Source organism: Neovison vison, chromosome 2 (genome assembly GCF_020171115.1).
Source record: "Neovison vison isolate M4711 chromosome 2, ASM_NN_V1, whole genome shotgun sequence".
In the NCBI taxonomy this organism is placed as follows: Eukaryota; Metazoa; Chordata; class Mammalia; order Carnivora; family Mustelidae; genus Neogale; species Neogale vison.
Genome location: NC_058092.1, coordinates 36596914 through 36624339, shown reverse-complemented (window position 1 = coordinate 36624339; position 27426 = coordinate 36596914). Strand labels below are relative to the sequence as shown.

Here is a 27426-nt window from a genome sequence, read left to right as displayed (position 1 = left end):
CTGATGAAACCGTCCTAACTGCTGACCTTTTCAAGATGGCGGTCCGCGGGTGCCACTCTCGGGCTCGCGCACCTCCCCAAGATGGCGGCGCCCGAGGCCTGGCGCGCCCGGAGTTGCTGGTTCTGTGAGGTAGCGGCGGCAACGACCATGGAGGCCACGTCCCGGGAGGCGGCGCCAGCGAAGAGCTCGGCCTCGGGCCCCAGCGCTCCCCCCGCCCTGTTCGAGCTGTGCGGGCGGGCGGTGAGCGCCCATATGGGGGTTCTGGAGAGCGGGGTGTGGGGTAAGTCGCGGGGTGAGGGGCTACCTCTGGCAACGAGCGGAGGCGGCCCAGCGGCCGGGGGGCGCGGGGGGCGAGGCCGGGAGGCCTGGGGCAAGGCCCAGCCCGGGGCGCTGGAAGCCACACCATCGGGTTGGAACATGAATTCCGTGCCTGACCGGGCTAGACAGAGTAAAGGCGGGGACCAAATCGGCAGGTGGACGCGCACTGCGGCCTGGCTGGGGGGCGCGGGGGGCGAGGCCAGGAGGCCCGGTCTGGGGCCAGACTGGCAGGGCCCGGGAGACAGAAGCTGGAATGACGGGCCGGCCGCGGGCACCGAACTGACGATCGGGTCGGGCCGGGCTGGGGAGTCTCGGATGTCGAAGCGACAGGCAAGGATGGCCCTGCTGCTTGGGGGCGGGGGCCGAGCTTGGGAGGCCCGGCCTAAGGCAAGGAGTCCAGGCCCGGGGCCACCTAGCCTGACTGACGCGCGGGGCCTTCAGTGTCTGCTTGACAGACCGCGGGTGCCGAGACTCCGGAGACTAGGCTGATGGGCGAAAGCAGCCCAGTGGATTGGAGAGCAAGGGGCTGGCGGAGAGGCCGAAGGGCTTGGGGCGCCGAGGCCTGTCGGGCGACCCGGGGTTGAAGGGAGCGCACTGACGACCCGGGCCTCGGGTGCCAATTTGCTGGAGCGCTGGACTGACGGGCATGGCAGGGAGCGCCGGAGGCCACTCGTATTGGCCTGAGCGGAGGAAGGGCGCGGAGCGGGTGAAGAAGGGAGGCTGGAGCGGGTCAGCCACCGATGGAGGCTCGAATGACGGACGGGCGGGAAGGGCCAGGGAGGCCCCAGGCGGGGCGACGGCCCGGGGATCCCGAATGGGAGGGGGCGCGTCGCCGCTAGGAGGCCTCGGGCTGAGTGCGAGCGAAAGGAGGCCCCGGGTCTGAAAGCTGCCGGGGACCGACGGCCCGGCTCAGGCTCAGGGCGCCCAGGCCGAGCGGCCAAGGCGGGCCCGCGCCGCCGGGCCGAGGGGCTGGGGAGGACAAGCTGACGAGGCCCGGCTGTTGGGCCTGGGATTAGGTCGGGCAGGCGCGGGCAGGGTCGCGCCGGAGAGGAGGCCCGCAGTCGGTGGGCACGCGGAGACCCGGCTTTGGGATGGGCGCCGCTGGACCCAGATCGGCAGCTGATGAGAACAACTCGGGTCGGCCTTGTGAACACTGATGGGGAGCGTGAAAGAGAGGAGAGTGAAGGCTCTGAGGGGTAGGCCTGCCCGCATAGGGGATGAGGGAGGCCTTGGGCCTGACAGACTGGTGGTGTGAGGGGGTGGGGTCCAGAGGCCAGGGCTGAAGTTGAGTGAGGAGATCCAGGCCGGGCCTAGGGCCCAGGGAAGGGGGAGGGAGTGGCAGGAGAGAAGGCCTCAGACCTTGAGGGGGTGAAGGGGTGGGGTTCTGGAGAAGGCCTCCGGAGCCCTGGTAGTGCCTTTGCGAGGAGGGAAGCCCCGGTAAGGTCAGGAAAGAGGGCTTGAGGTGCTGGGATTGGGGATTTGGGGGCGTTGCACTCTGAGAAGGTGGTTGTGAAGAAAAGGCCTTGAAGTTTGGGGGGAGGGGGTTGGGCCTCCAGGAATAAGCCCCAAGGCTGTGGAGACTGGTTAAAGAAGGCCCAGGGATGTGAGAAGGCCCTTAGTGATGTGGGGGTGGGGCACTGATCCTGAAGGGGCCCAAGTGTCTTCCTGCAGTGGGGAAGACTTAGAAGTCCTCAAGCTGGTAGGGGGAGGGGATTGTGGAGGCCCTGTGCCCACAGCTGAAAGGAGAAGGGTCAGGCTGACCCATGGGAAAAAGGAGTAGTCTCAGTGGAACTGGGCAGGGAGCTCAAAAAAGTCCTCAGGAAAATGTGGAAAAAGGCAGAGAAGATTGGCTGTATCAACTTGGAGCTTCTAGGATGCTAAACTTGGCTAGGAGGGAAGAGGACTGGGAGTGAAGGCCCGGAGTTGGGAAGAGGAAGCATTAAAGGTGTAGGCTGGAAAGAAGCAAGGAAGAGCCTGGCTTAAGAAGAATGGAGAAATGAAGAGAGGAGGTTGTGGATCATAGGGGATGAGACTCCCCAGTGGCTGTGAGAGGGGATGGCTAAACAGAGAAGATTGGAGGGACAGAGGAGAAAGAGCTCCTACGGGCCTAGCCTAGGTAAACAGTCACAGAGAAAAAGCTGAATCAAGTTAGGCCTCTTAGGAGAGCCAAGTAGGAGGCCTGCTAAGAAGTGCTGTTTTGGAGGAAGGTCTCAATGTGGGCTAACAGCCAAGAAAGGCTTCCTGGAGGCGGTGGACTAGGGTTGCTTTGTGTAGGGAGAGGGAAGGGTAAAGTGAGTAGAGGGAGCAGGAAAGGAGAATACAATGAGGAAACAAGTAGAATAGGTATGTTATATCTTGAATGCCAGGATATGGAGCTTGGACTTTATCTTGAATTTAATAGGGGCCTACAATAATGTAATAGTTTAGGGAATTAATACTTTCATTCAGCAGGTACATTGAGTACTATGCACAAAGAATTATATCAGACTCTTGTACATCAAGATTTAATTATTCTACAAGTAAAGATAAAGGGAGATCCTAGAATAGAAGTTTTTGAAAGATTTTCCTTAGATATAGTGTACTCTAAGATCTAAGATTTGTTCTTGGAAGGACAGAGAGGCTATTGACAGATAAGAATAATAATAGACAACATTTAATGACCTTCTTATGGCCAGGCATTTCTTAAAAAGATTACAAGCATGATCTTCTTTAATTTTTAAATGATTTTCTTTAATTTTGATAATATTGTGAGGTAGTTTGCCCAAAAATTCATAATTAATAGAATCAGAATTTCACCCAGTTTTGTCCAATTCTAGAGACTGAACCATTTAGCCACAATATTGTAAAGCTTCTCAACCTGGACATCAGCAAGAAAAGTTTTGTTTTTATGTTATGTTCAATTTAGAGTTAGGGCCTAATTATTTCTGTTGTTCATAGGAAAGTACTAGTTCAAGATATTGCAGGGGCCCAAAGAATGGGAGTCACCAGCCTGGAAGAGTGGGAAGGGAATTCAGGAAAGGCTTAATAAAGGGCACATGCTACTTGAAAGATGAGTAGGTGATATGCTGAAAATGGCAAGAACATTCTTGGTAGGGAGCAGCTCAAAAAAGGCACAGAGGTAGAAAGCAGTGTAACATGTTAGGTAAATGAAGAAAGTAGTTTAGTATGGCTCAACTAGAGGAGGCAAAACAGGGAGCTGGAGAAATTAGTAGGGGCCAGATTATGATGGAAGTCTTTGACACATATCCAGTAGGACCTTTTAAATGCAGTAAAATGATTAAATGGTTCATTATGCTAGGCAGAAGTGAACTGACCAGCTCCTCAATGAGCATATCAGCTTGCTTTACTGTCTCACCCTTGAAGATGTGAATGCCCCTGAAATTCCAGCTGCCACCGAAGTGGCTGAAGTAGACTAGAGTTTGAGTTAGACTTAGGTTAGCTTCTGTAGGTTCCATTTGCCAAATGAGAAGTCAGCCCTTCTGTTTTCCTTTCCATTAAGATAAATAATGCTTGGAACTCTGAGAGAAAAAAGTAAATTTTGTGTTTTGGTTTTTGTAGCCCTCCCAGGCCCAATACTTCAGAGCATCTTACCTCTGCTCAATATATATTACTTGGAGAGGATTGAGGAAACTGCCCTCAAGAAAGGTAAGTGTCTTTCTCACTCTTTCTCAGTCAGTGATTTTAAGCAAGGCACCATGATGTCTTCAGGTAAATATTACACCTGATACCCACATAGAACTTCAAGCTTTTCAAAAAGTACCCTCATACCTACTTTCTTACATGATTCCTCAGAGTGTCCAGTGAAACACAAAGCAAGTAATGATCCCAGTTATACTAATGAAAGTGAAACCACAGGCACACCACAATTAATAGCTAACCCAGACTAAAGCCCAGATCTTCTGAATCTTCGTTTTTCTATTTTACCATGCTGTCTTCCAAACCTCTCACTGGGCAGATCTGTTAACAGCTAACATTTATCTAACTAATCCTGATGTGACAAGTGCTGTCCTGTGCACTTTACCTGGAGAAACTCATTTAATCTTTTCAACAACTCTATGAAATAGCTATTTTTTTTTTTTTAAGATTTTACCCATTTATTTGACAGAGATCACAAGTAATTAGAGAGGCAGGCAGAGAGAGAGAGGGAGGCAGGCTTCCCACTGAGCAGAGAGCCTGACTCGGGGCTTGATCCCAGGACCCTAGGATCATGTCCTGAGCCGAAGGCAGAGGCTTTAACCCACTGAGCCACCCAGGCACCCCTGAAATAGCTATTGTTAACTACATTTTGCAGATAAGGAAACTGTACAAAAAAAAATTAGGTAAACTTGCCCAGGGTCACAGAGCTAGAGTGTGGTTTGCTGATACTTAAACCCAGGCTGTCTTTAGAGCCAGCACTCTTTACTAGTCTGCTCTATTGCTCCTGTGAACCCAGAGAATGACAACATTAAAGGCTGATGTGCTTCACTCATGGTGGCCCAAGAGCAGCCAAGTCAATGTGATATTTCTCCCCACAGGCCTCTCCACTCAGGCCATCTGGCGCCGACTATGGGATGAGCTGATGAAGACAAGGCCTTCCAGTTTGGAAGTAAGTTAAGGCACCAGGTAGAACTCTGGCCTGACTTTGCACAGTGGAAGCAGGAATAGCTTACAAACACAAACTGGGTACTGGTAAAGTGCAGGGACAGGGATGGAGTGAATTTGGGAGGAGATGGCTTGTCACAGGGTTTTTGGCTCTGATGGCTTGTCACAAGGTCTTTCCGTTTGGCATTTGTCACTGACTTGATTGCTCACCATGTTTGCAGGTAACACAAAACAGGGAAAGGTAGTGATCACAATGGATGGCAGAACCCAGATTCATAGATGTCTGGACAGGGCTGGAGCATTGGTCAAACCTGAGAAATGAAATTTAACAGAATAAACCAATTTTTCACTTAAGTCTAAAAAATTCCAGTTGCATGATCTCAGGGTAGGAGGTGGAGGGGTCTGGCTTAGCAACAACTTATACGAAAAAGATTAAGGGGGTTTAGTCAACAATGTGCTAAAGCTACTGATATAATGACTCTACTCTGAGCTATGTGAATCAATGTAACTATAATATAAGCTGAAGGACAAGGGAGATGATAGGCCTGCGTGGCTCTGCAGTGGTCAGGCTATCCTGGAATATGGAGAAAGAAGTCAAGGCCACATCACGTGAGTCACTTTTGGAAGACTGGAGATGTTGTTCCTGAAAAAGAAGAGTTGGGGAACATGAACTATTGGAATATTTGAATGATTCTCACGTAAAAGAGGGATTAATAGACTTGTTCTGATAGAAGCTAAAGAAGAATAAATTTCTGCTAAACTGAATGTAGAATTTTTAAGCTCTGAGCTTATTGGTGATGAAACAAGCTAATGTCAGAAGTAACCTTCCCATCTCTAAATGTTCAAATTGAGTCTAGATAACTACCTGACACAAGGGTATTGTAGAAGAAAATCAGCATTTTAAGAGAGGTTGGACAAGATGACTTTAGGGTTCCTTTTAACCCTGAGATTCTGTTATTCTTTGGTTCAGATATAACTTGCTCTTATTTAAGCAGAATTTCTTCTGCTCCGTAACTAGGGTACAGCACAGATTGAGTTCAATAAACATTTACTAAACTTCCCACATACCAGGTCTTATGTTAGGTATTGGAAGCACAGACACAGTCCCAATCTCTCACATTTAGCGGGGAAGCCTGCACACAAATACATTGTGCATGGTAGGGAAAGTGGTGTGACAGTAGCAAGGAGGTTGAGGTAGAAGGGAGCATGACAGTCTTTCCTGGGAAGTAGTATTTGAACTGGGCTTTAAATGGTGGATGAGGCCAAATGATAAGAAGACAAGTTCTTATCAGGAGATTTAATTTCTGGGGATGCACTGGGTTCAGTAAAATTCAGTTCCATGTCCTTCAGCTTTCCACTTCTAGATCTGGACACAACTCCTGAAGTTCAGTAAGATAATCCTAAGGCCCAAGAAAGTCCTCAGGCACTATGTACAGGAATTAGGCCTTATGAGGAAGAAAAGTGAATGTAAGATTAGAAAACACTAACAGTTTCCTGAAACTTAAAAAGGTGTATGAGATTCATTTTGAATCTCAACCATCCCAGCCATCCCAAGCAGTATGGTTGGCTAGCAGATGATGGAGATCAGAACATCATCTTAGAGTAAGCTTTTTTTCTCCAATATTATCTCAGGCTTCCTGGTAGTTTGTTATCTTTTCTTGTCTCAGAGCATTTCAGAATGCTTGGGAAGCCCCAGGCTTGGTAACCTAACAGTCCCCTAGACAGAGGTCATTACAAAGGGTACCTTCTTCTTTTTTACATGACAGTAACCTTAACTTCATAATTCAGAAACACTTACTGAGTGCCTGCTCAATTCCAGGCACTGTGCTATATTCTAGGGATACAGTGGTGAACCAGATAGAGATAGCCTTGATTGCTTATAAAGAAATAGAATTTCAAACAGTGTAGTACTACTGTATGTGTATTAGGAGATCTGTAGAATAAAATAGATATTCTTGAGACAAAGCAATGGGGAAATGAAGGCTTATTCAATAAAGGATTCTCTGGTTATTGGTTAACTATGTGGAAAAAAAAAGAGCCTCATTTTACAATATACTCAAATTTCTATATGGATTAATGATTAAATTGTAAAAAGTAAAACCACAGAAAAACTAAAAAAAGAATAAAGGTGATTGGTTATTTAATCTCAAGTTGGAGAGTGTTAATTATTAAATGGATAGAATCAAAAAAGCAAGCATGGTTATATTTGGCCATATAAAATGCCAACACAATTTAAAAGGCACATAAACTAAGAAAGAATGTTTGCAACAATATTTGTAAAACAAGAGGATAGAGGGAATAAGAAAAACTATCCTAATAGAATAAGATTGGGACAAGTCACAAAATATACAAAAATCTTCAATAAAATATATTCAATCTCAATAGTAAAAAAATGGGAAAGTATATAACTCTTAAATAAGTATATATATTATATACTTATCATATAAAAATAAGTATATATAATATAAAATATTTATATACAATATATATTATTTGGCTAGAAATTCTATTTCCTAGAATTTATAGTATATAAAAATTGAAATACTCAATTTTATTTATTTCAGGATGTTCATTACACAACTTATTATCAAAAAGCTAGCAACAGTTTATTCATTATGCAGGAATTATTGATTATAGTACATTCCTATTTTTAAAATATTAATAAAGTCATATTCTGCAAACATCTAAATACATGGTGGTAAAAATGTGATGACACGGTGGCATAATGTTTTAAAAGCCCAGCATTTGAAACTATTCAGAATTGTCTCACTGTTATAGAAACAGTTATCTGTAGTTATTCACATTTACATATACTGGAAAGAATGGGTTTACAGATTTTGTTTATCTTTCCACAAACAATGTTTCTGTTATCAGAAAAATAGTGGACAATAGTTTATGAACATTTGCTGCTCTGTTTAGTACAAGAAAATGTTTAGCCTTCCCTAGTTTGTACACCTACTTCCTCCCCAACTAGTCCCTGAGCCATCAGGCTGTGGATGGGCCAAGGACTGTGTTGGTAGGCAAATGTCATTTCACCTCTTTGGTGGTGCCTCATTTCCCCTACTCTTGCCCAAAAGAATATGTTGAAATCACTTTGCATTCCCTGAGCAATAGTGTACAAGTCCACAAAATAAGTGCCTTGAACTATTAGCTATTTTTCAGCTTTGAAGTTTAGCAGAGATTCTTCTAAGGGGTGTTGATGGAATAAAATGCAGTGAACTACTGTCAGCTCATAATTGAGGTAGTTGTAACTAACTTTACTCATTTAATTCTTACAACTCTGATGTAGGTAGGTTACTTTCTGACTTTACAGATGATGAAACTGAGGCAGAAAGAGGTAAAGTGGCTTGTCTGAGGTTATAGTTAGTGAATGGCAGACCCAGGATTCAAGTTGAGGCAATGTGGCTGTGGAGCTCATGCTCCTAATCACTATGTCATGCTGTTCTTCCTGCAATTGTCACCTGTCTGGGGTGTTACAGTTTCAAATATTCTCTTCCACTGTCTTCATCAACCAATAAGATGGAGGAAAAAAAAAAAAAAAAAAACCTAAGTTACCTAAACTACATATTCCATATGCCATATGGTCAGAAATAGCCACAGTGTCCTGGTTCATATCTTTGTCCATATTTTAGGCCTAGAATGTCCCACTTGTGAAGTTAAAGCTTTGCTAGATTACCTGCAGGTGTTTTCCAAGGCTGTGAGCGTGGGCCAGCAAATGTGTAGGAAAGTGTTAGAGGTAGGATTCAGGAATACCCTCTCTGCTTCCACTCGAGGCTGAATGGAGATTCTGTTGCCAGATATTTTTCTGGTCCCCCAGCAGCCCCAAACTGTTGCTGGTGAGAGACGTCCTTCCCTCTTTTTGCTACCATGCAGTTAGTTCAAACATGAAGTCATTCCTAATTATTACCACAGCAGGCAGTGTTATGGGGAATAGCCAGGGCAAAGGGAATGCCACTTTTGCTGAGAACTACAGGGGTCCAACTCCTACCAAGAACCTCTGATATAAATTAAGGGTCCCTCTGGTATGAGGGAATGCATAAAGGTAGGGTGGGTACCAAAGAGAAGTGTCCCTTAGTTTTAGGGAACCTCAGGCCCCCAATATCTTTTGCTTCCGGCTGAATAAGCACCCTGCTTAACAGGCTCTGCCTCCATCAAGTCCATTTCACATTGCCCATCTGGACTAATTATTACCATTAGCAGTAACAGAAATAACATTTTGTATTTTACAGTTTATAAAGTTCCTTCACTTGCACTGTCTCATTTGATCTTCACAACAAACCTGTGAAGCAATTGATAATATCCACGTTTTACAGATGAAGAGGTTCAAGAGGCCTGAGTATAGTGGCAGAGATGACATCTGTGTCAGAGTCAGCAGACTTTGTTGTGCCTGAGAGAATGGGGACTTAAAAGTCTATGTGTCCTCTGGTGGTGGTGGGGGTAAGCAGTAATTGCAAAACCTCCTACATACATCAGAATCATCTGAGGGAGGTTTAAAAACACAGACACATGGGCCTTACTGCAGATGCAACATAAGAGAATTCCCAGATACCTGGCATATTAATTTTCAAAAAAGAAAAGCTCCACAGTCAATTCTGATGTGCACCAAAGGTTGAGAAATACTTGGATTCAGAGTTTTTCTTAAGTGTTCCGGAATACTCTGATAAAGTCTCATATGCATCAAAGCCAATTAACTACTGCCTTGGAGAAAACCAACCTAAGATTTGGACCCTGATCTCCAGGAATTTCTAATCTGGTTGGGATAAAACATGTACACCATGAGACAGGCCTACCAACAATTAAGACCTGAATAATCAGAGTAGCAGAGGAGTCCCACAGGAGACACGGAGTGGAGTAGAAGGGGGCATACAAAGAGACACTGAGATGAACAACCTCAACAAGAGTAAAATGTTAGGGGGCGCCTGGGTGTCTCAGTGGGTTAAGGCCTCTGCCTTCCGCTCAGGTCATGATCCCGGGGTCCTGGAATCGAGCCCCACATCGGGCTCTTTGCTCAGTGGGGAGCCTGCTTCCTCCTCTCTCTCTGCCTGCCTCTCTGCCTACTTGTGATCTCTATCAAGTAAATGAATAAAATCTTTAAAAAAGAAAAGTAAAATGCTAGTAGGTCCTCTCAGGAAGCCAGCAATGAAGAACATTTCTGGCAGATATAGGAAAGGGCACAGAAGGCAGGTTTGGGTCAGTAAGGTGATCAGTTTGACCAGGGCAAAGCGTTCATGTGAGCAAGATGTGGGAGATAAAGCTTCTCAGAGGCCATATTGTGCCAGGCTGAGGAACTTCAGATTAGCCCTCAGCTGTGGAAAGATTTGGGAGGGGGGTGTGGTTAAAGCAGAAGGTAATCAGATGTGTTTTGCAAAGATGAATCCAGTGGACTTACACGAAAGTTTGGGAAGGAGAAAAGGAGATAACGGGAACAATCAGGAAGGTAATGAAGTGGTCAGGTGTGAGGTGGTAAGGGTCTGAACAAAGGTGGTTAACGGTAAGAATGGAAAGTTGGGATCAGGTTCTAGAAACAGACATGGAAGAAGTTACAGGATTCTTTCACTTGAATGGCAGGCACTATAGCAAAATCTCTGGAATCAAATTTCCTGGGTTCCGTCTCGATTCTACCACTTACCGGTGTAACCAGAGGCAGTAACCAACCTTTGTGCCTTGTTTTCCCTACCTGTAAAATGGGGCTAATAGTAATACCTCAAAGATGTGAACATTAAATGAATTAGTGCAAATTATTTAGAATGTTGCCTGGCTCAGCAAATAGCCATTCGAAGGGAGGAACCCAGGAGGAGGATGGTTCAGTGGGTATCCTCTTAGTATCACAACTGTCTGGCATGTTCTCTGCTTTCAGAGTGTGACCTGTTGGCGAGCCAAGTTTATGGAAGCCTTTTTTTCCCATGTTCTACGTGGGACCATTGATGTATCTTCTGACAGGCGTCTCTGCGACCAGCGCTTCTCACCTCTTCTGCACAGCTCTCGCCATGTCCGGCAGCTCACCATCTGCAATATGCTGCAGGGTGCGACGGAGCTGGTGGCCGAGCCCAACCGCAGGGTTCTGGAGACCCTGGCCAGTTCCCTGCACACCCTCAAGTTCCGCCACCTGCTGTTCTCTGATGTGGCTGCTCAGCAGTCACTCCGGCAGCTTCTGCATCAGCTTATTCACCATGGGGCTGTCAGCCAGGTGTCGCTCTACTCCTGGCCTGTGCCCGAGTCAGCCCTTTTCATCCTTATCCTCACCATGAGTGCTGGCTTCTGGCAGCCAGGCCCTGGCGGCCCACCTTGCCGCCTCTGTGGAGAGGCCTCCCGAGGCCGGGCCCCATCCCGAGATGAAGGGTCCCTCTTGCTGGGCTCACGCAGGCCTCGAAGGGATGCTGCTGAGCGATGTGCTGCAGCCCTGATGGCCTCTCGGCGGAAGAGCGAAGCCAAGCAGATAGCCAGAGCTGCACCTGCCACGCGGGTAACACGCCGGAGCACACAGGAGAGCCTGACAGCAGGTGGGACAGACCCCAAGAGGGATCTGCACCCTCCGGCAACTTCCCATGAGGCGCCTGGCACCAAGCGGCCATCCTCTGCTCCAGCCACCAGCTCCTCTGCCTCTGCCTCCTCTTCCACATCCTCATCCAAACGGGCTCCAGCTAGCTCAGCCCCACAGCCTAAGCCCCTAAAGCGTTTTAAGCGAGCTACAGGGAAGAAGGGTCCTCGCACCCGTCAGGGGTCTGGTGCAGAGTCTGAAGACCTGTATGACTTTGTTTTCATTGTGGCTGGTGAGAAGGAGGATGGGGAAGAGATGGAGATCGGGGAAGTGGCTTGTGGAGCTCTGGATGGATCAGATCCCAGCTGCCTGGGGCTTCCAGCACTGGAGGCCTCCCAGCGATTCCGCAGCATCTCCACCTTGGAGCTGTTCACAGTTCCGCTGTCCACAGAGGCGGCTCTGACACTGTGCCACCTGCTGAGCTCCTGGGTGTCTCTGGAGAGCCTCACACTCTCCTATAATGGTGAGTGTCCTGCAGGGGCAGGGATGGGTCTCACAGTGGCAACCAGTCGTGTGCCCAGCCCTGTGGAGGGGAATAGGGAGTATGATCAAGCAGCTGCACATAAGGCCCTGCCTGCTTCACAGTGGGACGGAAAGCACACACCTGAAATAAGGGCAGACTTCCATTGCTGGGGAAGAACATGAGGTCTATAGGCTTGATTTAGAGTTGTAAGCAGAGGTTCCTGAGAGGCAGTGAGGGCCCAAAGAAGGGGTACATTTTAGCCATGGTAGGCAATCCACAGGCAGGTGGGAGCAGTGGAGTGTATTTAGGGCCCAGCCAGGGCTAAGGTTGGGTCCCCCCAGTCCTGTCAAAGCAGCTGTATAGGCAAAAAGGTATAGAACACATTTTTATCAGACCAGCAATCTATGAAGCAGTCCTCAGTTCTTCCCCATGCCTGGCTGTGCCCAGCTAGCCGAACTTCAACTCTGGGCAAATCCACCAGTCTCCGTCACTTGCTGAGCACGGATGGAGAAAATCACACTGTGCAGACTGGTGCTACTATACGTTCAGTCTTCAATCTTACATGGATCCTGTGCTTGCAACATTAGCTCCCATTCCTCTCCACTACTTCTAAACGTTTCCCCCTTTTCCTTTCTCAGCAGAGGACTTCACTTCCTACTTCAGAGAACATAGACGCCATCACACATGAACTTCAGCTTGTTAACCAACCCAGAATTCTACATCTACACTCATCCTTTCCTCTTTCACAATGGGAGATGGCCATTCTAACTAGGGCAGCTCTATTACCTGTGCTCTGGACCCATACCCTCTTGCCTTCTTAGGAAAGCTGGTTTCTCAAATGCCTTAGTAATAACTAACTTTTATATACTGCTTAATATGTGTCTGGCATAATTTAAGTATTCTGTTAATTGGATCCTTACAACAACCCTATGAGGTCAACTGGCTTACCCAGGGTAACCTCACTAGTAAATTGTAGAGCCAGGATTCAAACCCAGGCAACCTGATTCCAGAATCCCAAGGTTTTAAACTCAATGTTGCCTACCTTCTTCAAGGTCTTCCTTGTCACTAAGTCCAATACATACTTTTCAGTCATCCTCTTATATTAATTCTTGGCAACATTTGCTGCTATGAAATAGCCTTCATGAAATACTCTCATTTTCACTACCTCAAAATTTTTTTTTCTCCCTTTCTGGACATTACTTCTTATCAATGTTCAGAGTTCCTCAGAGCTCTGCCATTTTACACATATGTCCTGGATGGTTTTGTCCATTCTTTTGGTTTCAAAAGCCAGCTATGCTGAAGACTCCTCAATCTATGATAAGGGTCCACTCCAGATCTTTTTCCTAAACTTTAGAACCATTTCAGCCAGGTGACTACTAGATATTTTGTAAACCAACCTGAATGCATCTTCTCCCCTCGGCTTGATCTCCTATTCTGTCAGTGACCTTACAGCTCTCAGCTGCTCAGAAGAACGCTGGGTTCTTTTTTTTGCACCACATCTATTTTTAAGATCTCTCAAATCCACTTATTTATCTCCACATCTTAATTCAAACTACTGTTCTCACTTGCATTCATCAACAGTTCCTCCCGTCTACACCCTACACCGTAGCCCCAGCATTTTTTTTTTTTTTGTAATGCAAAGGACATTCATTCACTCACTTAAAGCAGTTAAGTGAGTTTCCTGTCACAGTTTCCTGTCACATACTTAATTTACTTACAGGTCATTCGTGTTCTCACCCCTGCTTACCTTCGTAGTGACATCTTGAACATCCTCTCCCCTCATACTTTACACACCAGTCCCACCGAGTGTTTTTCAGTTCTTTGAACCTGCCACTCTTCTTCCTTCGGACCTTTATATATATTGAGTTCTCCCTGCCAGTCACTCCTCTCCCTCTGTTTAGCCTGTCTCCTTTGTGTTCTTTAGGACTCAATTGGAAAGTCTTTACTGTTAGAAGCTGGACTGGGTACCAAGTACTCATCCTTTGTGTTTCCACAATACCCTACTTCCCCAGACAACGTTTTTGTTGTCCATCAGGCTACATAGCCAGGAATGAGATCTGCTACTCATCACTGTCTAGCAAAAACTATATTTACTAGGTACTGGGTAAGGTATAGCAGGAGGAATGAGTCCAGAGGAAACCTGCTCAGTCCAAGGGGAGATAATTGCTTTGTGGCATTAAGCCTTTGCTCTAACCCTTCTGGATTCTGCTCTTTTGTAGGGTGTGGTTACCCTTTTTTTTTGCTCTATTCCCACCCAGTTAATCCTTTAAAGTATTCCCTACTGGGTCATTGTCACTCCACTGCTTAGATTTCAAATGTTCCCTGTGACCTATAAGAGAAGTCCAGAGACTGCTGCTGCCCTCTGGGCCAGCACAAAATGCCCCTCCCCCCTTCCTCATGTTACTATCTTCTGTTTTGTGACTGCCCTCACTGATGCAGTCACAGTAGGGCCATGGCCCAGTACAGTCGACATCAGTTTGCTGGTTACCTGAGGAGAAAGCAAGACAATGAATGGTTGAGACAAATGATTTTAACTAACCTGATCCAAAGCTCAAGAAATTTAGCAGTTATCAACAGAAATATCTGGAGTTGTCTCTGAATGTCACTTCTACTGACTCTCCCACGTGACTGACCTAACCTCTTTCCTGCCATAGGCCTGGGCTCTAACATCTTCCGCCTGCTGGACAGTCTGCGGGCCCTGTCAGGCCAGGCTGGATGCCGCCTCCGAGCCCTGCATCTCAGTGATCTGTTCTCACCACTGCCCATCCTGGAGCTGACACGTGCCATTGTGCGAGCCCTGCCCCTACTGCGGGTCCTCTCTATCCGAGTTGATCACCCCAGCCAGAGGGACAACCCTGCTGTGCCAGGGAATGCAGGGCCCCCTAGCCACATAATTGGAGATGAAGAGATACCAGGTGAAGCAGTGTGTGTCTGTGTGTGTGTGTGTTTGTGTGTGTCCCAACACAGATGTGAAGGTGCATTTGTGTCCACACAAATGTGAAGTTGAGGAAGGTGGGACAACCTCTGGTTCAGGCCTGGTAAACTCATTCCTCAAAAAGGGAATGAAATCCATTCCCTCTTTAGAGCCTGCTGTTCAAAGATAACCATGGCCTGAAGAGGGCCCAGACCACTATAAGTCCAGTAGGAAGTGACTGTGGCAGATTAGTCTCTAGAAAGGCAGTCTAGGTCACTCTTTATATTCCTTTAGGTCCTGTTTCCTATGTCACCACTCTGCACACACTTACTTGCTTGTTTGAGTAGTCTAGTCTTCCTGGACTAAAAGTTCCAGAAGGGCAAGGACCAAATCTCATTTAGTGCTGTTCCCAGAACCTAGCACAGTACCTAATGTGAAGTGCATACTCAATGACAAGTAAATGAATCGAACTTTTTAGTGAATCTCTAAAGAACAGGATGGGACCTACTCGGGGACAAGGGAGATGGCCAGCGATAACCTTTTCTCCCTACCATATCCAGAAAACTGCCTGGAACAGCTGGAGATGGGATTTCCACGGGGAGCCCAACCAGCCCCACTGCTCTGCTCTGTACTGAAGGCCTCAGGTTCTCTGCAGCAGCTGTCTCTGGATAGTGCCACCTTTGCCTCGCCCCAAGATTTTGGGCTTGTGTTACAGACACTCAAAGGTAGGACCCAGCTAGAATGGTAAAGGGAGGGCAGGAGACCTTGCATCATTCTTTGGCAAAGTTAAAGTTTATGGCCTCTGCCCCCACACAGAGTACAACCTGGCCCTGAAGAGGCTGAGCTTCCACGACATGAACCTGGCTGACTGTCAGAGCGAGGTGCTCTTTTTGCTACAGAATCTGACTCTTCAAGGTAAGTTCTTCATCCAGAACCTGGGGCATTCCTGGATCTTCACTGTGGCTCTGCCACTGTTACTGAATGAGCAAGCCATGTTCTGCTCTTGACCTTTTATCTTCAACTATAAAATTGCTGTAGAACCTGCATGATCTTCCTTCTAAAAGGTCCCAAACTCAATTCCTCCTGTACTACACATGGGAAAATTATTAACTTTTAGAGTGCCTCACTCAAATTTTTCTTACCTTTCAGTGGTTGGCAGAAATGGCAGTGGTTAAGGATAAATATGCTGTCAACCTCCCCTTATAGTCTTGCCCCTAATGCCCACTCCTGCAGAGGGCAGTTAGTGGATAGAGGCGGGGAAATTAAATGGAGAACCATTCATGTAGAGAACCTCCCAACTGAATATCTGGGCTCAGTCTCTTGTCTGAATCTGATTTAGTTCCAGTCTTGCTTGGGGTCTTGGAAAAATCCCTTCTTTCTGGGCTTCTTTAAAAATGTTCACACCTCTTACTAGGGCCAATTGGGACAGGAGGGGGAGCACCAAGTCCTAATGATAGCCATCAGAATTTATTCTAATTTCTCTTGACAGAGATTACCTTCTCCTTCTGCCGTCTGTTTGAGAAGCGCCCGGCCCAATTTCTGCCTGAGATGGTTGCTGCTATGAAGGGCAACTCCACACTGAAGGGCCTCCGGCTGCCGGGGAACCGCCTGGGTGGGGGCAGGGCCCTGGGAAGGGGCAGAGGGAAGGAGCCAGTCCTTGACTTAGAAACTCAGTGGATGAAGGCATAGGCCTCTCCACTGGGAACATGGGGGTTGAAATATAGTTGTGTGCTGGAGCTTCAGGAGGCTGGGCTTCTCTCTACCAGAACTGGATTGGGATACCCTTGTTCCCTGTTGGGTGGTTACAGACATTTCTCCCCTTCTCCCCAGGGAATGCTGGCTTGCTGGCCCTGGCAGATGTTTTCTCAGAGGATTCATCCTCCTCACTGTGTCAGCTGGACATCAGGTACATGGGGAGGGGGAAGGGACAAGGGATGGAGCTTCAGGGATAGAGGGATTAGTTGTTTCCTGGGTGTCTAATCTGTCTCACCCCTACCAGTTCCAACTGCATCAAGCCAGATGGCCTTCTGGAGTTCGCCAAGCGGCTGGAGCGCTGGGGCCGTGGAGCCTTTGGTCACCTGCGCCTCTTCCAGAACTGGCTGGACCAGGATGCAGTCACAGCCAGGGAAGCCATTCGGCGGCTCCGGGCCACTTGCCACGTGGTTAGCGACTCGTGGGACTCATCCCAGGCCTTTGCAGATTATGTCAGCACCATGTGATGGGGCCCATGCTTCACAGGCCTATGCTCAGTACCATCAGCTTGCAGGGGCTGAGACATGGGCTGTGACATGGGCTGCCCAGAACTCCCAAACACCAATTCTGTCTTTCTCTTTCTGCCACCTTTTTTTCTCTTTTTTCCTTCTTCCCTTGCACTGAGGTCCTGGTGGCCTTGATGGGGCTCAGCAAAGGTATTCCCACAACTGGATATAGAGCCTCTGGGCCCCTTACCCAGTACTCTGGGAACCCTGGGCCAGGTTACAGTGCTCCTCAGTCACTGAGGACAGCTCCCCTCCCCCTGCCCAAGGTTCCTGCTTTCCTTCCCGAAGCAGGCACCCAGGCTTTAGAGAAGTTGAGGAGTGTCCACTACCAGGCCTCTTCTCCGTTGGGCTTACCATGCTGCTCCCAGGCCTCAGTCCCTTTCATACCTTTATTCCTTTCTTTTTTTTTAACCAAAAAAGTTTTTCTTATAAAATAAACTTTGGGCAAACATCACGTGGCCCTCCTTGATGATTTTTGTCCAAGAGAACAAAATTCAGTAGGGTCCTATGGGGCAAGGAGCCCCTTTTCCCTGTCTCCTTCCTCTAACAGCTATACCCAGACCAACTGGTTTATCAGTGGAGGCCCCGCTGCTCTTCATGAGAACGCTGGTGGAAGACGAATGTGATGGCAGTGGAGGCAGCATCCCAGGCAGCCTGGAGTACCTCATCCTTGAGCCCCCGCTTATCAGTGTTATGGTTCCACTGAGCCAGGTCTGAAGTACAATCAGAACCATCAGGGGGTGGCCGGACCTGGTGGTTGTTGACACAGCGGCGGCAGCGCAGCCTGGGGGCAGAGAACAGAGCTGTGATGACTATAGAGCCCATCTCCATGCTATGCAGGGAGTTCAGAGGTAACGCCGGTAAGGGCATTCCACGCACCTTTCATGAGTGTCGCTAAGGCTAGCCTCATCGAGAGTAAACAGCTCCTTCAACTCGCCCAGAGAGAAGTGCCGCTCCACGTCCTGCTCCTCATCCACCACACAGCTGCTCAGTGCCTTCTTGTGGCTCTGGCGCTGAAAGATCTTCTCCTCAATGGTTCCGGCCTGGGGTGCGGAGACCGGGGTACATGGCTAAGTCATCCCCAAACATGGGGCAAGAAAACCTAGGAGTTGAAACTATAGCCACCCAAGAGAAGGAGAAATAAAAGAAAACCCAAAATCCTACAGCCACACATCTGCTTAGCTGAGCCCATTTTCCCAGTCTATTTCTTGAGAACATGACTCGTACATGTCTGCTCACCCAGGATATTTTCTGTACAAATGGAGGGTTTCAAGGCCTGGCTAAATTCCTTCAGAGTGAGCTGAGGTTTGCAGCAGCTTCACCAGAGCTCCACACCAAGCCCAGGTCTCTCTCACTCAATAAATATCATTAAGGTATCCTAGGCCAGGCCCTGTGCATGAGGATACAAAGAAGAATAAAATATAATCCCTATTCTTGAGCTCACAGACTAGTGGGAGAGACAAAAACTAATCGGTACAATAATAAAAACCTGTAAAGGATACCCAAGGGCCCAAAAGAGGGATGGTAGTAGAGCGGAATGTTGGGAAGCTTGAAAGATTATCCTCAAGTTGAATTTTAAAACATGAATAGATGGTCTACAAGGAAAGAGAGAAGGGAAAGCTTCTAGGTCCCACGTAGGAACAAAAGAATAAGCCTGGCCTACTAGAGGAGTGAGAACTTGAGCCTGGTCTGGGGGACAGTGGGAATGTAGAGTGGGAATCTCAAGCTAGGATTGAGAGTCAGCAGAGGTCATACTGGAGAAATAATGGATGCCAGGCTGAGAGAGGTTGGCATTGTTCTGCAAGTGATGAAAAGCAAAATCAGAATTTTTGCCAAGTTTATTCTGGAAGCAATATATGAAGAACAGATTAAGACCAAAGGTAAAGAATTAGGAAGCTGCTGCAATATCCAAGTGAGAGGACTGTGACCTTAGCATGGTACAGAGAGGAAGTTAAAGAAATTTCCAGAAAGTAAAAATAACAATTTGTTTTTAGGAAACAGAATGGTCCAGTAAGATGATACCCAGGTTTGGGTTGGCTGGATAATGGAGCCATTAAATGACAGAATTCAGAAAGAAAATGAATTTAGTCCACCATACATCTAAAGTGTTCATAAAACAGGCAAGTGGAATTGTACAACAGGTAATGGAAATATGGGTCTAGAACTCAGGTAAGAGATCCAGGCTAAAAATTTAGAGATTTGCCAATATAATGAGTGTATGTAATCACAAGAGGTGGGAAAACCAGAGTGGAATTTCTAGAGAGAACAGAATTTTAAGGATTAGTGGTAAACAGTGTCAGATTCACAGGAAAAAACACAATTGTTTTGGCAATTAGGAAGCCAGTAGTACATTCAAAAGCAGGTTCGGTGGCATAACTGGTCTGATGATTGAGTAGAAGATGAGGAAGTGAAGTTAGTTTGTAGTTTTTATGTTAGCTTTGGAAAAATGTGACTATGAATGAATGGAAAGTAACCCAAAGTAGTAGCTACAATTGGATGGAGGCTTAAGAAACTGTTTTCGGATGAGAGCTACTTGAGCATGTTTGTAGACCCAGGGAAATAAAGGAGAACTTAATCAACTAAGAAAGGAAAGGAAAGAGTCTAGGGCAAAGCTAGAATGATGAGCCCCCAAAAAGAATGAAATGATCTTCCTCTGAGATGGGAAGAGAAGAGCCAGGTGTAGAGATTTACAAAAGAGAGGCTAGAGAATTCAAGCCCGGTAGCCTATGTTTTCTCTTTGAAGTAGAAGATAAGGTCTCTGCAAAAAGAATGACAGACAGGGTTAGGTAAGAAACTTGAGGGAAGTGGTGAAGGCTAGCAGTGATATGGCCCAGTCCAAAATGGAATATGTGAATTTGTGCTAGTTCTGATCTATACCTTCAAATTGTACGTGGTGCAGAACCTGAAAATGGTTGTAATGATCCAAGTGGAGAAGATTTTACGGAAAGAGTGGCTGAAAGAATACACAGTAAGAATCAGACCAAACAGGAAGAGAAGTCGAGCCAGACTGGGGGAAGGTGGGGTACCAGGGACATTAGTTTGAAGCAGATGTAGGAGGTATGAGAAAGCTGGAAGGACGGGAAGTGAGACTAGAAAGATAGCTACTAATGTTTGGAACTATGTATAGTTTTGGCACTATTAAAGTTCTGGAGTGTGGCCCTGGGAGTAATTAAATGAGGGGGAGTTAAAGAGCTCATTAGGAGGTCAAGGAAACATGAGGGCCAGAGTGCTAGAAAACTGCATAGTCCCTAAAGTCAAGATGATCTGGGGAAAAATGAAGACTGCACTGGTATCCAAAGTCATCAATGAATTAGGAAAATAGCATAGAATAGAGGAGTGTAACAAGGAAAAAAAGTAGTCAAGTGGGATAACATGAGCTTTAAAAGAGAACTATAGTGTGGATGGTCTGAATGATGACTGAAAACTTGGAGAATGCCAATACCTCTTAGCCCCATGGGACACGTGGAGTGTGAGAAGATTACAAGGCAAGTGGCATGGCAGAAATCAGGCATGAGGCAAAGCAGGTGTCCTGGGAAAGGAAGGTGATCACAGGGAGAGTTTTTAAACCACTGAACAGGTATCCAAATGGCATAGTAAAGGTTTTGAAGGAATGGGGTGGAGAGAGGAAGAAAGAACAGAAGAATAAAGGGCTCTGGCTAAGCTGCATAGCCTGGCCACTGCGAGAAGCAGAGGGGCCAACGAGAGGTACTGACAAACAACCCAAGAAGGACCCTGAAGGACTTCTTCCATGACCCACCCCTACTATGACCACTGTCACCATCCTTACAGACAGCAGGCGATAGATATAGCATGTCTTCTTTTGACCGTCACGCCAGACCCGGGCCATGGCTTGTTCATCATTGGCCGGGTTCCAGTCAGGGTCAAACATGACCAGTCGGTTAGCCCCAATGAGATTGAGGCCACAGCCACCAGCTTTGCTGCTCAACATGAAGACAAAGTCAGGGCTCTGGAAAGAGAGGAAGCAGGAGAAAAAGAACCTCTTAGAGCCTAAACTGGAATCCTATTCAGTCCAGCAGACTGTTCTCTCTCTCACACACCTGTACTCTCATGCTGTAAGAACCACCAATTTGTCTGCTTGCCAATTTCCCAGCCCAGCCATCACTAACTTGCCGAACCTCACCACACCCACCCAAAAAGGGGGAGAAAAGAGATCCTAAAGCAGAGCACCCTTATAGTTTCTCTATCACCCCTTGATTCTGGTGTTACTGCACCGGTAGTGTAGGAACAGGGGCTGTACATTTACCGACGGATTGTTAAAGCGCTCCACGACCTTGGCTCGCTTCTTAATGGACATTGTGCCATCCAAGCGGACATATAAGTACCTGAAGGGGAATCCAAAGATCAAAACCCATAAAGGAAGCAGAGCCCTGCTACCAAAGGAACTGAACCATACTTGAGGCTACTCATCTACAGCTTGAGGCCCTAAATTCACAAAGGGATGAGCAGGGAGCTAAAAGCCAGAACTCTGTCCTCTGGAAGTACCTGGGGCAGGACCAGGGGTTATTCTGCTTGGAGATGGAGCTGGGACCATCACAACAATAAGAGAACAGATATTTTCTGGGAAGCCCCTACCATACCTGCGTCTCGGCCCATATGCACCAATCAGAACACCTACTCTGCATAGCAGGATGGTCAGGGAGACACGGCTTTGGCAAACTGATGAGGCCCTTCCCTACCTTCGGGCCCGGCAGAGCTTCTCAAAGAGATCCAGTGTCTGAGTGTAATTGGACACCAGCACTACTTTGTCACTGCTGCGGCTTCGGGTCACTGCCAGAATGTAATCAAGGACCAGCATCTTACCTGGAGAAATCAGCAACTATTAGCCCCCAGCAGGCCATCCCAATGCCCCAGGAGTCTTACTCCTGATATCATACCTTGAGACAAGGATGCATCTAGCACAGAGACAATCTCCCACTCCTCCTCCCAGAGGAACCCAAAGACTGGCTTACCTGACAGCTGGGGCTCTAGAGCCTTGGAGCTATAACCAGGGGGAAATATTTCCAAAGCACCTTCAAAGCCATCCTCCTCTTCCACACACTTGTCATAGATTAGAGCTGGATCTGGGGGGCAGGAAGAACCCACAAGCAAAATGCAAAATGCCAGCTATAGTGCTTTTGGAAGTTTCCACTTCAGTACTCACTGGAACCCCCTCTAGAAGCCTACCCAGCAAGACCTTCCTCAGCATCAGACTTGCTTGGCTCCAAATCCCAGTATCTAGTCAGTTCGATCTGGTACCACATTGCTCACTAGTGTGCTCTCCCAACACAAAGGGAACTATACCAGAGAGGGCAAGGTTTGTTATTTTTCCTCCAGTCCAACATTTTATTTGCACATATGTGTGTGCGCATACTCACACAAGAGTCCCATATACTAAGCATCAAGTATGGGCTGGGCAGGGAATATGCCAAACCTTTCAAAACAAAGGGTCTGGTTTACAGAGTACACAATTAGGGTTCATACCTCAGGGAGGGCTAGAATCACATGTGGCCTTTATGAGGACTCTAGACAAGTCTGGAAGGTGTCTGAACCATACCGGAACCTACCCTTGCCTTGCTCACTCTCTCAGAGAACCCCAGGACATGGACCCAACTCACGATTACAAAGCTTCTTTAGTAAGGTTATGGAAGAAAGGGATGACATAGTCATTTTGCCCTCACGCAACTCTTCGGCTGGCTTGGCTTGTCTCAGAAACCTCTTGTACAATTCAGTCTGAAGGGGTGTCAGCCTGAAAAAAAGGTAGCTGGGTCAGTGGGAAAGGCTGTGGACCATACTTCTGCCCTGAAGACAATGTGAGAGCCCAGCCATGCCTCACGGGCTGAGCTTTTTTTTTCTTTCTTACCACACTCACTCTACACCCCTCAGTTGAATTCAGTACCTACAACAAACCACCTGCTCGATCTTCACAGGCAGATATTTAGACAGGATATCAGATGTCCTCCGTATCAGACACCTGGGGAGACAGGTAAAAAGGCAAGAGGCTGGTAAAAATGCTATGCTAGCTACTGGAATAAAAGCTACCACCCAAACAATCCAAAAGATTATCTCTCTTCTGTAGTATCAAATGTCAGAGACCCATCAGCCCTATGGCAAATATATCTTTATAAGGGTCTCAGTCATGAAACAAAGACCCTTTCAAACAATCTCGCTTTTGATAATGCTTTGTCTTCCTCCTCAAAAGTTTAGTTGGTCTTCAAGAGAAGGTCAAGACTTCCCCATTGAGCCTGGTATTCAGACAGGGAAAGCAAGCTGTAAACCACTAAGTCCTTAGGGGAGTTTCTGCTTATACTCGCGCAAATACCACATGGTCCAAGGTTCAATGAAATTAAGCTCATACCTCCTGGCACACCAGGTTGGACAGGGATCAAGCACCTAGGGAGTAGCTCCTGAGAACTAGGAGTAGTACCTAAAACACAGTACTCTCCTTCCTACCATCTAAAAAAAACTGGAAAGAGGAGGGGGCAGGACTCCAGGATATAAATCATCAAGTGTATTATCTACAACAGAGCAGTCCCAAATGTACTTGTCCCCTATGCGGGCCCTATAGAAAAGCCCTCTTAGTATGGGAGCCACACCCATCCTTCAGATTCTTTTTCTACCTGTCAAAGTAGGCTATGGGGTCTGACAAGGGAAGCCTGGTGCTTTAGCTCTGAGATTAACTGACAGAAAGCGTCTGAAGTACTAACAATGCTCCAAGGCATATTTTGCTCAGGGAGTCTGGCAACATCAGAAAAGAGCTTCCTCAATAGGATGCTAAGCAGCCCAAAAACAGACTACAGGGCCCTGGCCAGGAAGAAAGCAGGGACCTGACCTGCAAGACACTCTATTTATTCAGTGGCTCTGGAGAGTGCACAGATCCCACTCCCTAGAATCCTAGCCTTTATAGGCTATGGCCCCAAAGGATTGGACTTGGATGGTTTAGGAGGCAATTCTGATGGGCTAACTTGGGAGAAAATCCTGAAGAAAGGTGCTGCTGCCCAGCCCAGCCCCCTGCCCTACCACTACCTATTCACAATGCTGGTGAGCTCCCGCAGCCGCTCCTCTCCTAGCCGTCTGTCCACCTCACTGGCAGCTGCATCTCGACCCTTCAAAATTGGCAACTCAAAATGCTTCTTGAACTCATGGGCAGTTCCTAAGACAAGACAGAAGGGAAAATTAAAGCACTAAAGAATGTTAAAAAAAAAAAAAAAAAAAAGGCGAGGGGTGGAGGGGGAGTCTCACTCTTTACTGTCCTCGCTTCTAGTCACTTGCTGTGCCAGCCACATGCTCCCCCGGGGGCCCCTGATAGCCATGCTGCAAAAAACTGAAGAAATGAAGGTCTTGCTGCTGATCAGCAGATACCTTTAGACCTTGGTCATCACAAAGAGAAGGCAGAGAAACTAAAGCAATCCCAGCTCCCAGGTTTGGCAGTGAAGGAGCTGAAATGAACCTGGCACACTGATTTGAACTGTATTAAAAATTTTTTAATTAAAAAAAAAAAAAAAAGAGGGGCACCTGGGTGGCTCAGTGGGTTAAAGCCTCTGCCTTCGGCACAGGTCATGATCCCAGGGTCCTGGGATCAAGCCCTGCACCAGGCTCTCTGCTCAGCAAGGAGCCTGCTCCCTCCTCTCTCTCTGCCTGCCTCCCTGCCTGCTGCTTATGATCTCTGTCAAATAAATAAATAAAATCATTTTTTTAAAAAAAGGAATGATTAGCCCACTGCTAATAGAGGCAGACTACTTTGTTTCAGATCACCTTCCTGTCAAGAACAGAGACAGACAAATTATAGGCAATCTCTGTTTGAATGGATTAGAGAGCTACCAAAGCAAGTGGGGACTTGAAAGGCCACATAGACAGATTAAAACTCAAATATATAACTAATTACATCAAATATAAGTGGACCAAGTAATCCAATTAAAAAGACAATACAATTGTCAGACCGGATTTTTTTTTAAAGCCCATCTATATGCTGCTTCTAGGAGATGAAGCAGCATGTCTCAGCACAGTGAAGTACAGATACACGCCACACAGCGGAAAAAACACTGTACTAAGTAAAAAAAGGCAAGCACAAAAGGTCACATATCGTATGATTCCACTTATATGAAATGTCCAGAATAGGCAAGTCCATAGAGCAGAACACAGACTGGTGGTTATCAGAGTTTGAAGGTAAGGAGAAATAAGGAGTGACTGCCTAATGGGTATAGGGTTTTCTTTTGGCCAGGAATAAAAAAAAGTCCAATATCTCACAAACGAGGATCTCAAATGGCCCCTAAACATATTAAAAGGTGTTCAGCTTTATTCAACATTAGGCAAATGCCACCAAAATGACTAAAATTTTAGGGGCGGCTCAGTCAGTTAAGCTACTGCCTTCGGCTCAGGTCATGATCCCAGGGTTCTAGAATCAAACCCCATATCGGGCTTCTTGCTCAGCGGGAGCCTGCTTCATCCTCTCCTCCCCACTCGAGCTCTCTCACAAATAAATAAATAAAACCTTTTTTTAAAAAGTGACTAAAATTAAAAATTTCTAAGATAAATATCGGTGATGATACAGAGCAGAGGTCAGCAAAGTACAGCATGGGCCAGGCACCTGTTTCTATAAATAAAGTTTTATTAAAACACAACCATGCCCAATCATTTACATTCAATGGCTGCTTTCATGCTACAGTAGCAGAGCTGAGTACTTATAACAGAGCCAGTGTAGCCTGAAAGTCTAAAATACTATTTAGCCCCTTAAGAAAAAATGTGCTGACCTCTGATGGAGCAACACTGGAATTACTAGCACAATCGTTATCTACTAGAGCTGAACACATGCATAACATATCACCCAGCAATTCCACCTGTAGGACAGAGAATGCGTATTTACACAAGAGAAATGCACACCATGCTCAAGTAAAGACATACAAGAATGTTCACAGCATCATCGCTCAAAAGAATAAAAACTGGAAACTCAACTGTCCATCCACAGAACAGATAAATAAATTCTGGTATATTTGTGAACATGGAATAGCACTGGGGCATATGGGTGACTCAGTTAGGTTAAGCATCCACCTCTTGATTTCAGCTCGGGTGGTGATCTCAGGGTTGTGGGATGGAGCCCAGCATTGGGCCCATGCTGGGCGTAGAACCCAAGATTTTCTCTGCCCCTCTCCCTCTGCCCTTCAGCTTCCCTCTTTCTCTACCTCTCTTAAGAAGAAAAAAAAAGGAATAGTATACAAAGAAGAAAAACAAACTACTGCCATGAGAAACCACATGGATCTCATAAACATAATGTTGAAAAAAAAAAAAAAGTAACCGGATGTCAAGGAATATATACTGTATTAGGAATACTGTATTAGGAATATATTACTGTATAGTAAAAAATAGGCAAAAACCAATCTCAAGGGGTGCCTGAGTGGCTCAGTGGGTTAAAGCCTCTGCTTTCAGCTCAGGTCATGATCCCAGGGTCCTGGGATAGAGCCCCACATTGGGCTCTCTGCTCAGCAGGGAGCCTGCTTCCCCCCCCCTCTGCCTACTTGTGATCTCTGTCAAATAAATAAATAAAAAATCTTAAAAACAACAACAAAACAATCTCGAGTGTCAGAAGAGTGTTTACTTCTGGGCGAAAAAGAGAGAACAGCAATGAGAAGGGGTTGCGGCAGAGTGCCTGGGTGGCTAAGTCTTTAAGCACCTGCCTTTGGCTCAGGTCATGATCCCAGGGTCCTGAGATCAAGTCCTGCGTCAGGCTCCCTGCTTGGCAGGAAGCCTGCCTCTCCCTCTCCCACTCCCCCTGCTTGTGTTCCCTCTTTCACTGTGTCTCTGTCAAATAAATAAATAAAATCTTTAAAGGGGGGGGCACGCATGCTGCTAGGGGCACTTGGGTGGCTCAGTTTGTTGGGCATCTGACTCCTGATTTTGGCTTGGGTCATAATATCAGGGTTGTAGGATCAAGCTCCACACTAGGCTTGCGCTCGTCTGCTCTCTCCCTCTCCCTCTGCCCCTCCCCACCTGTGTGCTCTCTAATTTAAAAAAAACAAACAAACAAAAACAAAAAACCGAAAAACAAAATAAAAAGGGGTGCCACAGAGATGGTGGCGGTAATTGATCTGATAGTGGTTACATAAATGTGTTTGCTTTATGAAAATCCTGCTGCTTAGCTGGTTCTTTACTGAAGTTATCTTCCTGAGCACTGACAAGTTGGGATGGCACTAGCAAACCCTCCCACAGATACTTATGTGCAAGGAACTACCCACCTGTGGTTGCCAGAGGCTGAGGGGAATGGGACAGGGGGAGTTATTGTTTAATGGGCAGAGGTTCAGATCTGCAAGATAAAAAAGTTCTGGAGATGGACAGTGGTGATGGTTGCACAACAATGTAAGCA

At 46.7% G+C, this 27426-nt stretch overlaps 2 protein-coding genes across 3 annotated transcripts in view; one reads left to right on the top strand and one right to left on the bottom strand.

The window, feature by feature from the left end:
- Window positions 1–54: 54 nt before the first annotated feature.
- LRRC41 (leucine rich repeat containing 41) lies at window positions 55–17526 on the top strand. Its single transcript, XM_044238138.1, has 10 exons — window positions 55–280; window positions 3877–3963; window positions 4833–4903; window positions 10757–11900; window positions 14555–14815; window positions 15375–15539; window positions 15631–15729; window positions 16304–16426; window positions 16645–16720; window positions 16814–17526. The coding sequence occupies exons 1-10, from the start codon at window positions 82–84 to the stop codon at window positions 17031–17033; spliced, it is 2445 nt and encodes an 814-aa protein (XP_044094073.1). The 5' UTR covers window positions 55–81; the 3' UTR covers window positions 17034–17526.
- The window catches only part of RAD54L (RAD54 like), a 30413-nt gene continuing 20434 nt past the window's right edge, over window positions 17448–27426 (bottom strand). The window contains exons 10-18 of one of the 2 annotated variants that reach the window (XM_044238140.1): window positions 24096–24222; window positions 22969–23043; window positions 22688–22818; window positions 22043–22153; window positions 21770–21860; window positions 21337–21415; window positions 20860–21039; window positions 17952–18115; window positions 17448–17856 (exon numbers count right to left, since the gene is read on the bottom strand). In XM_044238140.1, the coding sequence (XP_044094075.1) occupies window positions 17646–17856; window positions 17952–18115; window positions 20860–21039; window positions 21337–21415; window positions 21770–21860; window positions 22043–22153; window positions 22688–22818; window positions 22969–23043; window positions 24096–24222 (1169 nt within the window). In that variant the 3' untranslated portion in view covers window positions 17448–17645. Of the gene's footprint in view, window positions 17857–17951; window positions 18116–20859; window positions 21040–21336; window positions 21416–21769; window positions 21894–22042; window positions 22154–22687; window positions 22819–22968; window positions 23044–24095; window positions 24223–27426 lie in introns of both variants that reach the window. The other variant, XM_044238139.1, reaches the window with a different exon arrangement.